Consider the following 15,019-nt stretch of genomic DNA (forward strand, 5'->3'; position numbering starts at 1 on the left):
GGAAAACCGACTACAAAGCACGCTCAGGCTACCAACGGTCGTTGATCCACCGCTCGGATTCCACCCGGTTCTGGTTCTGCTAACAGTCATGGATGATTGCGCAGTGCGCGTTAAGACACACATCCCTTCAACGATTTTAATCGTACTTAACACAAATAAAAAACACGTTTCGACAGACTGCTCTCATCACCAGGTTGTGAACCTTCAACACAAATGTTATCGTATTTAGTGCTTTAACTACATATGTTGACCGCTCATAGCCTTACGGTGTGAGCATTGTCTCTCGAAACACGTTGTGGAACTGTATTAAGTATTGTTCAAGTCATCGAAAGCTACCAGGATAAAATATAAGAACTGGTGCTTCACAATGACATTCGAAGAGTGGATAACACTCAGAGATAGTCTGAGAGGTAATAAATCATATGTGGACGCTTAAAATTACTTGCATTTTAGACTGATTAAGTTCCATGCTACGTATATTTCGTGACCGTTACTATGGGGCAAGTAAATCAGTGATTACATACTGGATGGATAATTCATCAGTTTTTTGGAACTGCACTTAGCGATAATTGAAGGTCGTCACCTCATCGAGGGGCAGTCATAAAATTATATTTATAACTCTCGAAAAAAAGTTACGTAATTAATTTTTTTTTGAAACTTCCTGGCACATTAAAACTGTGTGCCGGACCGAGACTCGAACTCGGGTCCTTTGCCTTCCGCGGGCAAGTGCTCTACAAACTTTTTTTTTTTTGTTAATCTCATTTTGTTAACTTTTGTTCGTTATATCTGCTCGGGGCGGACGTCGTAAGACATCCGTTTAAGTTCGTTGTTGATCGATTAACTCAGTTTTTATTACAGAGGGCAGCTAACCCTCTGACCGAACACGCTGAGCTACCGTGCCGTCTGCCAACTGAGCTACTCAAGCACGACTCACGCCCCGTCCTCACAGCCTTACTTCTGCCAGTACCACGTCTCCTACCTTCCAAACTTAACAGAAGCTCTCCTGCGAACCTTGCAGAACTAGCACTCCTGAAAGTAACGATATTGCGGAGAGATGGATTAGCTACAGCCTGGGGGATGTTTCCAGAATGATATTTTCACTCTGCATCGGAGTGTGCGCTGATATAGGCAAAGGACCCGACTTCGAGTCTCGGCCCGGCACACACTTTTAATCTGCCAGGAAGTTTCATATCAGCGCACACTCCGCTGCAGAATGAAAATCTCATTCTGGAAACATCCCCTAGGAGTGTGCGCTGATATAGGCAAAGGACCCGAGTTCGAGTCTCGGCCCGGCACACACTTTTAAATCTGCCAGGAAGTTTCATATCAGCGCACACTCCGCTGCAGAGTGAAAATCTCATTCTGGAATTTTTTGTTTATTTACGAATACATTTTGCAGTCTTGTACACATCCGAAGACCCTAGCACACCGCTACCGGAGCCACAGTAAAATGGCCCATTGGTCGACTGTAGGCAGGCTACTCTACTGTTTTGACTTCTCCAACCGTGTGTGACAGTTAATTCCTTATGACTACCCCTCGTACCTGATAACTGCTACGAGAGAGCACAGTTGGCACGTATATTAACATGTAATATTGTACCCCTGTACGTTATGGGATTTCTTTTGGTTTGGAAAAGGCGTATTCCGCCTGTCACTAGCTGGTTAGATCGCTGACGAACACCTGTTGCGTCCGCGTTCCGGCAGCGCGGTGGCGGGAGGAGCGAGTAGCGGCAGCTGCGGCTGCGGTACCGGCCGGGCAGCAGCAGCTCGCAGCCGCGGGACTTCCCCCACCACGGCGGCGGGGAGGCGGTCCGCATCTCCGCGAGGAATGCGCTATCAAAAGGCGGCGATGATGTTTTGGCGTATCTTATCGGCCAGCCGGCCGGTCTGCGCCGCGGCGGGGAAACGCCGCACCGCGCCACGCCGCGTCCTCATCTCGCAGTGCGACGATGGCGGGCGGCGTGTGCAGCGGCCCGCGGGCCAAGGCCTCCTTCCTCATCGACGACATCCTGCAGACGCGCTCGCCCGCCGCCGACTCCTGCGGCGACGACGACTCCGCGGACGCCGACGGCGAGCGCCTCGACGTCGTCTCCGTCGGCTCGGCGGCGTCCGCGTCGGTGTCGGCGTCGCCGTCCCCGTCGCCGTGCGATCTGCGGCAGGCGCTGCCCCCTCCCGTCCCCGCCTCCGCGCTGCAGAGGTACGGCAGCTGCTGGCCGGAAAGGCCGCTGCCGCTCTACCACCATCCCCAGCCGCCGCCGGCCGCCGGGGCGCCGCCCCCGCACGTGTACGCCCCCGCGCACAGCTACTGCCTCCCGTACGCCGCCGCCGCCACCGCCCACCTGTTGGACCCAACGGCTGCCGCTGCCGCAGCTGCTGCAGCGGCCGCTGCTGTCTATAAAGGTATGTTCAACTGCTGTGCGGCCACTCTTCACCAGTACCGCATCGACAACTATTTCACACCCGTATATCGAAAACACGATCTACACTCAAAGGTAAAGAATGCCCTTATCAGCATCTCTAGTCTGTACGGGGAAGAAGAGTCGCGACAGCTAAAATGGACTTGAGCGTCTGCTTCGGGCGTCTAACGTAGTAGTCAGGGAACCCAATTTAGTATACTTCTCTATGGCAAGGCTTCACTGTTTCCAGCTCTGTCTACAACTAAAGAGTGGAAATGTTAAATGTTATAACGAGGAGACCGTACAACCCCCCCCCTCTCCCCCTCCGATTTGATTCATATTGACTGGATCTGCAGGGCACGACTGCAACTTCTACTGCAAGACACAACTCTCGAGCGTTTCCGGGGAAATACAGTTCGAAATATATATATATATATATATATATATATATATATATATATATATATATTTGAAGGTATATATATATATATATATATATATATATATATATATATATATATATATATATATATATACCTTCAATCAAATCGGAATAGTTATTTTATTTATATCATTTTGTCTACGTATGTGGCAAGTATAATGCGTAACCTATATATATATATATATATATATATATATATATATATATATATATATATATGGATCACGGGGCCCCGCGTTCGATTCCCGGCCGGGGTGGGGATTTTCTCTGCCCAGGGACTCGGTGTTGGTGTTGTCCTCATCATTTCATCATCATTAGTTACAGTGGATGGACTAGACTGAGTACAAATTGGACTGTGTAAAAATTGGGACTTTGTACGGGCGCTGATGGCCGCGCAGTTGAGCGCGCCACAAACCAGACATCATCACAGTCCAGCGTGTTAACGGTTGACTACAGGAGCGCAACTTTTACGGATATAATATCCTTGCCTTACATGCTGTCATTACAGAATGATTTATTTATTATTTTCATAGGCTTTATCCTGAAAAAAGGGAAAACAGTTTTCGTAATGAGACTGCAAAAAAATTATTACACACGTACCTTCAATCTAATCGGAATAGTTATTTTATTTATATCATTTTGTCTACGTATGTGGCAAGTATAATGCGTAACCTATGTAACATTGTACGATGAACGATGATATTGATCATAGAAATATGGGAAGCAATAATTACTGCGACACACAACACTTGTAATAAACGCCTAACCTATGCATGTGCATGAATTTTTCAGTGTGTCAATTACAAAACAAACTTGGGTTACATTCATAAGCGACACTCGGTTATCACAAGATTTCGCAGCGTACCACGCACATCTGTTGTTAGAAATACGTGGGAATGAAGTTTAAAAAAATGGTGTTGGAAGCGTGTTTCGAGCCACAGACCTTGCGCTTATGAAACTAAGCACATACTCGGTTGGCTGCGGAATCCTTGATTAAAGCGAAATACGAAGTATACTAAACACGTGTAAAATGTTCAAATTTTATTTTCCCGAAAATGTTTGAGAGTTGTGTCTTCCTACTTACAAACCTGTCGAAGTCCTAGCAGTGCCCAACGCAGCCTGTCAATACGAATCCGATCGGTGGCGGGAATCTCGTACGGTCTCCTTGTAAGTGCCAAATCTTACCTGTGTTAGGAGAATCAACCTCTCTTTGCACGTAACTTATTTCTGTCCACATATTTAGAAGGTGTTCTGATACCACAGTATTGTGTTACTCATCCCATTGCTGCATAAATGTAACACAAATTAGAAAATAAATAATTTATTAAGAACGTTCTCAGTGCCACTCCAGGAAACTGACTGTTTCTAAGCACCAATTAGCAAGTTTGTCTTTCAAGAGTCATTAATACTGAGACACTACGTTTTATTTTTGGTAATACAATTATCCTAATACAGCAGTAACATTTTAAGCAGCAGAACTCCAGTCAACAAAAGTCATTACTCATATATTTTTAAACTTTTAAGAGAAAATAACAGAATTAAATTCAAGGGGAAAATCTTTCAATATTGACTTCTGTTCCTCCCACAACTCCATACCTGAGATAAGAAGTAGCAAAATTGTAGAATTCGCTGTAACGTTGAGGCAAAAATGACAGCATCATCAAGGAGTCTTTCTGTTTTGAAACTGATAAACATGACAGCTCTTCAGATTAAGTTAGCCGTTGCATATGTCAGCTATGATTTTTCTTCTTTTTACAATATTTATCTTTTTCCATTGTCCTGAATCTTTAATAGCTATTTGAGATAGATGAGTATGAGACATTTTGATCATATCGTTTTTTACTTTTTTCTGCTTTTGATACCCAAATTATGTCCTTCCATTACAAAGATGTTTTATTTACACAAACAAAAGTTTACATGCACTCTGCTTACTGCATAAACTGCTCACCATTTAAATGGAGGGGACCTTGACGCATGGCGCTTGGAACTCAAAACGTTGCTTAACACAAACACCACGCGCCATCTAACAATGACGGCGTGAAACATTTTTTGCGTGATACAGCACCTGTAACAGGCGTAGGGAGTTACAACAGACTGCCGAATACACAATAGCACTGAAAACTCGTTTTGTGAAAAAATGGCATTTAATACGTTTGGCATTATCACTTTTCAGTTGTTTTAAATCAAGCTGTTTCGGTATCGCCAGTAACGTTTTGCTCTGACACCTGTTGGGCCTCGTTTTCACCGTACGGAGTGTAGAGCCTGATATGTGATTTGTGATGAAAGTGAACTTATCGCCCTAAATAACTGGTAATAGCAAAGTGTTTATATCAGGGTAGACTCACAAATCGCATTTTGTTTTTCTGCTGTTTTATCCCCAAGATAGTTTCAGTGATAATTCCGCCATCATCAGTGGATTTCTCTTGGTTCCAGAGAAAAGAAGAGACGTAGTTTATTACACAGCGCAATTCCGTAAATTTCAAATGTTATTGCGATTAGTTGTATCCTCATGTTCCAGTTAGATACCTTTTCTGTTTCCATTCCTTACGTTTCGGATCGTTATTAGCCTGCTTTTTCTCCTCGTGCAGTATGTCGTGTGCAACACGAGCTCTTATTGTAGGCGTTATTTTATTTTTAACCTAAAATAAAATTTGTGTTATGATACAGCGAGTTCAAGAGGTATTCGTAGCATAACGTCGTAAATTCACTCAGTATTATGACATGTAAGATGAAGGAACAGCGAAAGGTATACTATTGAAACGTCAGCATACAATTAATCACAACAGCGCATGCCCATATTTTATGTACTTACAAGATTAAGAAAAAAAGTCGCTGATGAAAGCGGACTTACCACCATAAGTACCAGTAAAACGAAGTGTTTAGATCAGAGTAGAGTCACGAATACATTTTGTTTTTGTGCTGAGGTATGCTAAAATGGAAAAGAGCGTAAGAAATATACAATGATTATCCAGTGCCCATACAACACGTTTTAGAACAGTACATTCCATCTGATGATGATGAAACAAATTATGTGTAATCTCGACAGATGTTTTGGCAGTAGCTGTAACTAACGTGATTAAAAGATTTAACGCAGATACTTTTGAGTTCGAAGACGTGCGTCACGTATCTCGCAGTGCAAGCAGGAAAGCAATCCCCGGCGAACCGTCTTAGTGAACACGACTGATGGCCCCCTTTTAAAGTCACTGAATTTAGCGACGGAGAAAAGGAAAACAGAGCGTCAGTACCGACGGAGGAAGAAATGGGACTCGCTCACTTAAGTCCGTGATTGTACATGCTTGTAGACCGTCGGCGGAGGTTCGAGTGCCCCCTTGGGTATGAGTGTGTGTGTTTGTCCTTAGGATAATTTAGGTTAAGTAGTGTGTAAGCTTAGGGACTGATGACCTTAGCAGTTAAGTCCCGTAAGATTTCACACACATTTGCACATTTGAAAAAGCTTGTAGATTGTCAAGTTCACCAATATAAGCTACTCATTGAACAACAACTAAAACTGCTACCAGTTTCATCTGTCACAAACTGTGAGTGAGTTCCAGCGTGCATAACATGTAACCTGGGCCATTGACATTTTTTGTTATCACTGTAATAAAATCGTACATACAATATTTTAAAATCTGAACTCGGTATTTTTGTTGTTATAATCTTTAGTTCTAAGACTGGTTTGATGTAGCTCTCCACTTTAGTCTCTTCTGTGGCAGTATGGGGATGGTTTTCTATCGAGTGACATCTTACACCTTACGATTTTCTGTGTGATCGACACTGTTAGCACTTTTTTGCACTCAATTGGCAGCTTATCTTGGTCAATATGGCGACCTAACTTACAAGATGTGATAATTATGAAATAAATAGGATTGGAATATTTAGCACTAATTATGTAGAAGTAAAGTGTCCTTAATCAGTTTTTCGTTGACGATATGTACAAATCTGTTACTAGTTGACAATTACTACTTTACTATGAAGGATAAAAAGGTTCTGCCAAAACTTAATAGCTTTCGTGTTCCCAAGATTCAGACTTCTAGACGGACAAAGCGATTCTCACGAAATTTATTGTTTCTAGGGAACTTCGTCTGGATTATGATGAAAATGACGATGATGAAGGTGATGACGACGATAATGATGTTGATGATGATGACGATGATGAGGGCTGGTGATGGGTTTTAGACGTTCAACAGTGCGGTTGTCAGTGCTCCCGCTTAATTAATCTAAGAAGGGTGCTGTAAAAATTTTGTAATGGAGTTGTGTCGCTGAGACGCAAGGTGGGGTCTGCGCCGCGAGCAGTGCACCACAGCTGCGGTGTAAGCAGAGAGCGGTAAGCCCACCCGCTATCCACGTTTTACGGCGAACGCCCAATGAAGCGTGCGTCATCCCAGCGAGCAGTCGCTCTGACTCACAGCACAGCTTTCTGCTTCCACGAACATGCGAGGAGCCGATTAATCGCATTAAATTCTGAACGCAGTGACGCCTTTTTCTGCAGCGAGCGAATTTGTTTCTGCTGATTGTCCATTACACAACGGTTGTCAGAAAGTCTGTAGCACACCGCATATAAGATTAGTTCTCATTGAGAATAAACGTTGTTATCAAAAACACTTTGGTTATTTTTTCTCACAATTACTTCTCATTTGTAAGCAGTCCTCACTTTCTGTTTTACTTACAGTGACAAGCAATAAAATTAGACACGAGAATTGACTATCGTGAACCACACCCTGTCGTCCAGATAACAACGTTGACGACGCGTCACATGGATTCCAGGAGACACCTGAAACATCGCAGAGCCACTTAACAGGCACAATTCACAGAGACTCTCCTGAGTCCAAGACGCGCAGGCGTCACTCGATGGCGTACCAGGTAAATTTAGTGAAATGGTAATCCCATCCACTTCCCCGAATAAAATGAGAAAAGTCATAACCTCTCTCAAAAATATAAGCTGATGCGGACTCAGTAGTACTTTGAGCAAAATTCTAAAGAGCTGTTGTCGCGTAGGAAGTATATTCCTATCTGAAAAATGTAGTGTATCACGAGACTTTTTCCTGAGAGATTAAATGAAAACACTGTATAACAAAGGTGATAAGAGTAATATCAATATTTAATGACGTGTTTCACTGCTGACGTCAAGTTCAAAAACAGGGTGTTGGGGTTTTAATGGCCAGAAGAGTACAATTTGCAAACAATTCATCTGAACAGTATAAAACTGCATCAAAAAGCAAACACGGTACAATCATCAAAAGCAGCTCCTCTTTATGTGTAAGTGCAACGTCATGTCTCATAACGGTAGTGATAGCACGAAAGGCATAGGTGTAAACCAGAGTAGTTGTGACACGGCTCCACTTTGTCATCTTGTTTGAGGTTATCCCTATCAGATACGTGAATGCCATATCCGGTGTTACCGGTGAGACCAAGATCCGTCGAGCTGTAACATTTTCCCCTACTGCGGTTCCACAAACGGCGTTTCCTCAGACCGGAACATTGTGCTGTTTTCCGTTCTGGCGCACTCTATCACCAAATCAGCAGTATGCAGATCATCTAGTGAAAAAAAAAGAGTAATAATATTTCTCACAATCAATATCAATGCTCACATACTACTAGCGATGGAAACCTAGCTGAAGCCAGATGTTAATCTCAGTGAAATTACCTTGCTATCCAGGGTGTGCTAACGGGTATCGTAGACGCGGAATGAAGGAAGATTTGTGAGTTGTGTTCAGTGAACAATGACGTCATTGGAGATCTTGCACAACCTCAGAGACAACAAAGATAGGAGTGGTATCAGCCGTGTTCTTTTAAGGAAACTGTACCTATACTTGCATTAATAGATCTTCTGAGAAAGGTAACCCAAAAACTGAACAGCCGGTTGGAGATCTGTATCACGCTCCTCCCAAAAGCGAACCCAGTGACTTAATCAGTTCGACAGCTCGCTCGGCTGTACAAACGGCCAATCTTGTTGAATGTATAGGGTCGCCATCAGGGAGAAAAATAGATGTTCAAATGTGTGTGAAATCTTATGGGACTTACAGGGTGTTTCAAAAATGACCGGTATATTTGAAACGGCAATAAAAACAAACGATCAGCGATAGAAATACACCGTTTGTTGCAACATGCTTGGGACAACAGTACATTTACAGGCGGACAAACTTTCGAAATTACAGTAGTTACAATTTTCAACAACAGATGGCGCTGCAAGTGATGTGAAAGATATAGAAGACAACGCAGTCTGTGGGTGCGCCATTCTGTACGTCGTCTTTCTGCTGTAAGCGTGTGCTGTTCACAACGTGCAAGTGTGCTGTAGACAACATGGTTTATTCCTTAGAACAGAGGATGTTTCTGGTGTTGGAATTCCACCGCCTAGAACACAGTGTTGTTGCAACAAGACGAAGTTTTCAACGGAGGTTTAATGTAACCAAAGGACCGAAAAGCGATACAATAAAGGATCTGTTTGAAAAATTTCAACGGACTGGGAACGTGATGGATGAACGTGCTGGAAAGGTAGGGCGACCGCGTACGGCAACCACAGAGGGCAACGTGCAGCTAGTGCAGCAGGTGATCCAACAGCGGCCTCGGGTTTCCGTTCGCCGTGTTGCAGCTGCGGTCCAAATGACGCCAAAGTCCACGTATCGTCTCATGCGCCAGAGTTTACACCTCTATCCATACAAAATTCAAACGCGGCAACCCCTCAGCGCCGCTACCATTGCTGCACGAGAGACATTCGCTAACGATATAGTGCACAGGATTGATGACGGCGATATGCATGTGGGCAGCATTTGGTTTACTGACGAAGCTTATTTTTACCTGGACGGCTTCGTCAATAAACAGAACTGTCCCATATGGGGAACCGAAAAGCCCCGTGTTGCAGTCCCATTGTCCCTGCATCCTCAAAAAGTACTGGTCTGGGCCGCCATTTCTTTCAAAGGAATCATTGTCCCATTTTTCAGATCCGAAACGATTACTGCATCACGCTATCTGGACATTCTTCGTGAATTTGTGGCGGTACAAACTGCCTTAGACGACACTGCGAACACCTCGTGGTTTATGCAAGATGGTGCTCGGCCACATCGCACGGCCGACGTCTTTAATTTCCTGAATGAATATTTCGATGATCGTGTGATTGCTTTGGGCTATCCGAAACATACAGGAGGCGGCGTGGACTGGCCTCCCTATTCGCCAGACATGAACCCCTGTGACTTCTTTCTGTGGGGACACTTGAAAGACCAGGTGTACCGCCAGAATCCAGAAACAATTGAACAGCTGAAGCAGTACATCTCATCTGCATGTGAAGCCATTCCGCCAGACACGTTGTCAAAGATTTCGGGTAATTTCATTCAGAGACTACGCCACATTATTGCTACGCATGGTGGATATGTGGAAAATATCGTACTATAGAATTTCCCAGACAGCAGCGCCATCTGTTGTTGAAAATTGTAACTACTGTAATTTCGAAAGTTTGTCTGCCTGAAAATGTACTGTTGTCCCAAGCATATTGCAACAAACGGTGTATTTCTATCGCTGCTCGTTTAGTTTTTATTGCCGTTTCAAATATACCGGTCATTTTTGAAACACCCTGTAACTGCTAAGGTCATCAGTCCCTGAGCTTACACACTGCTTAACCTAAATTATCCTAAGGACAAACACACACACCCATGACCGAGGGAGGATTCGAACCTCCGCCGGGACCAGCCGCAAAGTCCATGACTGCAGCGCCTAGACCGCTCGGCTAATCCCACGAGGCGTGAAAAATGGAGCAATGACGATGAAGCCGCTACTAGTCCATGGGTGTTGGGCATACCTACCTCGTATTTTATTTTCTTTGCTGCCACATAAAGTGACAAACCTTATTTAACAAAGTCGGGATCCATTGGATGCCTGTGCACGCAGTGAACGTTAAACATCAAAATTGAAGGAAGGACAGCGGTGAGTCACAAAATGCATAATTTATTGCAATCTAGATTTCGATATGAACATGATCATGATCGGAGCTAAAATACAAAACGGATAGAATCAAAATGAGGTACAAAATATATATGTTCCGCAGTTACAGAAATCCATAAGAATGGGAACATACCAATAACGTACCATTACCAAAGAGTCATATAGGTCCCAATGTGTCAGAGCGTAACACATAATAAAATGACACTAGAATGATTAGGACATTGTCACACTAGCATATTCTTTTTCAAATATTCTTAAGGAAAAAAAAATTTGTTAAAACGTTTATAATGGTGTCTTTTGTGACAGACAGGAATGTGAGTGGCTATAATGTATATTTGTCACAATATTTTTGGTTCTCTAGTATGAAGCTCTTCAGATTATCTCCACGCTTAAGTGCTAACCCAGAGAAGCCGCTTCATGACCTCTATGGCACGATTTTAATGCTGTTTTACTTCAGCCTACGTTTTTCATGTCTTACAATGTTTTGTTCCTTTCGACATACATTAAGTCAAACATGTTGTATGAAGCTTTTGTAAACGGGTTGTAATCCAATGGTCTTATTGTTAAATTTTCTGTGCTTTTGTCGCAATATAACCCTACATGTCCTTTACGACCTTGTATTCTATTGTATTGAACTGGGAACCTAGAAACGACGGAATGGCTTCGTCCCCGCCGTAGCCCCACAACAGGCTACAGCAGTCCACTCACACCACCGCCGCCCCACACCGAACCCAGGGTTATTGTAAGGTTCAGCCCCCAGTGGACCCCCCTCCGCACCTACCTCTGCCGGGAACGTCTCACACCAGACGATGGTACCCCAAATGTTTGCGTGGTAGAGTAATTACGGTGTACGCGTGCGTGGAGACAGTGTTTGCGCAGCAATCACCGACATAATGTAACTGAGCCGGAATAAGGGGCAGCCGCACGCATTCGCCGAGGCAGATGGAAAACCGCCTTAAAAACCATCCACAGACTGGTCGGCACACCGGACCTCGACACTAATCCGCCGGGCGGATTCGTGCCGGGGACCGGGACGCCTTCCCGCCGGGAAAGCAGTGCGTTAGATCGTACGGCTAACCGGGCGAGCCCCACTTTACGACCTTACATACATATAAATTCTGCTACTAGTTTTTATGAAACTACATAGTCTCTGCGTAATTTCCATATCCCAGACACACCGTATTATAACTTCCATTTACCGATTAACGTTCTACTAAAAAATATTTTTTGATTGTATACTCCAACAGAGGACACTGTAGGTCTTAGATAACGTATATTCATGCCGTCTGCGCTGTAATTAAGGAACGGCATCAGTTTTGTGTCTGCCATCCAAAGGCTATGCATATGTTATGCTCTCACACTTTGGCACCTATATGACTCTTTCGTAATGGTATGTTATTGCTGTGTTCCCACTTATATAGATTCCAGTAACTGTGTTATATACATGTTTTGTACCCTGTTCTTGTTTCTACCTGTTTTGTATTTTAGCACCGATGATGACTATGCTACAGCCGAAATATAGATCTGCAGTAAATTCTGGATTTTGCAATTAATTGCTGTTCCTCCTTCAGTTTAAATCTTATTTAGTTCACTTGTCAACTCAGAATACATACGGTTCACGATGTTAGAGATTGACCATATAGACTTCTTGTTACACATGTCCACCAATGTACGTGTGCGTGAGATGGCTGTTGATACCAAAATGAAAACCTGGTCATGCAGAAATGTTGTTGAGGCACATCTATATTCTCCTACACATGACAATAGCTTAAAAGCCGATAAAGGTCGTTACTCGATGTTAATAATTTTTTTAAGTTTGGCAAACAGTTAATTGTCACTCTGGGACACCTTAAACAAATTCGTAGAGCCTCTGGAATCCAACGTAGAGAAAACTATTCATTATGTCGCAAATGCCATAATAAATGGTAAAGCTCGAAATCCGTCCTTTAAAAAGCAGAAGGAAGTTACTAGAACAGCACTAATTATCTAATCGAAGTAAAAGGCACGAATTAATACAAACTCCACATATTTTTGCATATAATAAGAAATGAAGCAGAGTCAATCGTGTTACCATGAGATGCTCTATAATGGTTTTGAATTAAAATTATTTCTTCTTCTGAAAAAAATCTGCGTTATTTAGAGTCATATGATACGACACTATTTTCAATTCTCATTTGGACTGTTTTTGTTTTACGTCCTTCGCCATTTTTCTCGTTCAGAGCTCTGTGTTTCGGATACGATTGTCAGTGTTTGCCTGTCCTCTACAGCTCTCTGGACAGATTGTTCATATGTTCTCCATGTCTTCCTTTTAGCCTTTCCTTGGGCTACCAGTTCCATGTATTAACGATAGTATTTCGTCATTCAAAATTTTAAGATTGCTAGAATGGTTACCCTGTCTATTTCTGTGACACTTTCAAAAATCCCCATCTTTTTCCTCTTCTAAACATATTGAGTATGTGTTCTAATTTCGCTACTCTGCCAAGTCTTCTTACCACCCCTCTCTCTAAAACTATTTTTTTCCAGTTATCCACGCAAATTTTAGTGTCATACAGCACAACTCCCTTAATTATCATGTGATCTATGCTTATCGTTATCTCTGCGTAATTTGCTCTAGCAAACACTTTTTAATAGTTGTGCTGCACTTCGTCCTTGATTAACTCGACGTCTTACATTTTTCTCATACACCTTTCATTTAGTAAATATACATCATAGACTCTTTAATTTCGCAAAGATATTCACTTAAGAAACCATAGTTTTCCCTTCATATTCTGCAAATAAATGTACTTTGATCTCAAGACCGAACTTCAGTTTCTTTTCTATTCTTCCACTTTTCTGCCCCCCCCCCCCCCCCCCCAGGGGGCTCATGGTTCTTTCATGAATTTGTGCGTGGCGCACACGTGGCCCCGATCTATTGCAGCCCCTTCTTTCTTATCTGGCAGCATTTCCTTCGCCCTCCCCCCCTCCTTCCCTCTTTTCGCTCTACCTGTGTTGCCCTCTCCTTTCCCTCGCTTGGTGTTCTGATTTATATTGCTTACAGTGTTGTTCCATCTTCCTATTCTTTTTCATCCTTTTTGCCGTTTAAGTCCCTGTTTGAGGTTTGACCTCCACTTCCAAATTTTCTGTTTTTAGTGTGAGCCATTTGCGGAAGAATTCCCTCACTAGGGTCTAAGGTGTGGATTCCTGTCCCCCCTTCCTTCCTGTCTTCCTTCCCCACTGTAGCCCCACTCCACCTTACTAGGTCACCAGCACGTGTAGTCATCCCTATGGTGGGGCTGTTACGTGTCCATCTCGCTGAGCCCCTGACAACACAGGGATCACACTACTGATACCTGAACTGTTCACTCTCCATGTATGCCGAGGATTTGGTTTGTTGTCTTGGTTGGTTGTCTTCCTGGAGAAATGGAACTCCCAGCAACGGCCGCTGTGCCAGGTGGTCCTCACTGTGCCTAGTGGCACCATGGGAAGAGCCCCTGATAGGACTGGGTGGTATCAGGACGAATGCTTGGAGCATGAAGCGTATCAAACAGCAGAAATCTGGCCGTTCTCAGCGATGGGAGGAGGGTCAGGCTCGCCAACTTGGGATGAAACACTTTTCCCACTAGCTCGTCTGTAATAGGACGGAAGGGGACACATTAACCGCCACAAAGCCGTTTTTGTGGAGAATATCGAGGACAAGTTTGGTGAAGTGAAGTAAGATACGGCCAAGCTCCCTGTTGAGCAAAGTTTCTCCTGCCGCCCAATGTGCAGCTCTTTGTTCTTTTGATCGTCTTGGCAATGCCCAAGTGTCTGTTACCCCTCACCAATGAACATAGTCCGGGGAGTAATCTTTCATAGGGGCCTCATGCTGCAAACTGATGAGAAACTCCAGGCTAATCTGGAGCGACGCAGCATTCATTTTTTCGACATGTGCAGAAGGGTCGCAAAGACAACCGCACCAATACCGGCGCCTACATTCTGGCTTTTGAGGAGGATACCATCACAGAGGTCAAGGTTGTGTGCTACAGATGTGACATGAAGCCATACGTCCCACCACCCATGAGGTGCTTTCGATGCTTGAGTTTTGGGCATATGTCTTCTCGTTGTATGGCAGACCCTCTGTGTGGTGACTGTGGACCTCACTTCATGAGGGAAGCCCCTGTGTTCTGCCACCTGTTTGTGTCAGTTGTCATGACTGTCACTCCCCTCACTCGCCGGATTGCCCAGCTTACAAGAGAGAAGATCCAAGAGTACAAGTCTCTGGATCGCCTGT

At 43.7% G+C, this 15,019-nt stretch overlaps 1 protein-coding gene across 1 annotated transcript in view; it reads left to right on the top strand.

Annotated features, from left to right (window-relative positions):
- Positions 1-1,949: 1,949 nt before the first annotated feature.
- Positions 1,950-15,019, top strand: part of LOC126188449 (hematopoietically-expressed homeobox protein HHEX homolog) — a 172,209-nt gene continuing 159,139 nt past the window's right edge. The window contains exons 1-2 of the mRNA XM_049930054.1: positions 1,950-2,197; positions 11,077-11,084. Of these exons, the coding sequence (XP_049786011.1) occupies positions 1,950-2,197; positions 11,077-11,084 (256 nt within the window). The remainder of the gene's footprint in view (positions 2,198-11,076; positions 11,085-15,019) is intronic.

The sequence above is a fragment of the Schistocerca cancellata genome, chromosome 5, assembly GCF_023864275.1.
Source record: "Schistocerca cancellata isolate TAMUIC-IGC-003103 chromosome 5, iqSchCanc2.1, whole genome shotgun sequence".
In the NCBI taxonomy this organism is placed as follows: Eukaryota; Metazoa; Arthropoda; class Insecta; order Orthoptera; family Acrididae; genus Schistocerca; species Schistocerca cancellata.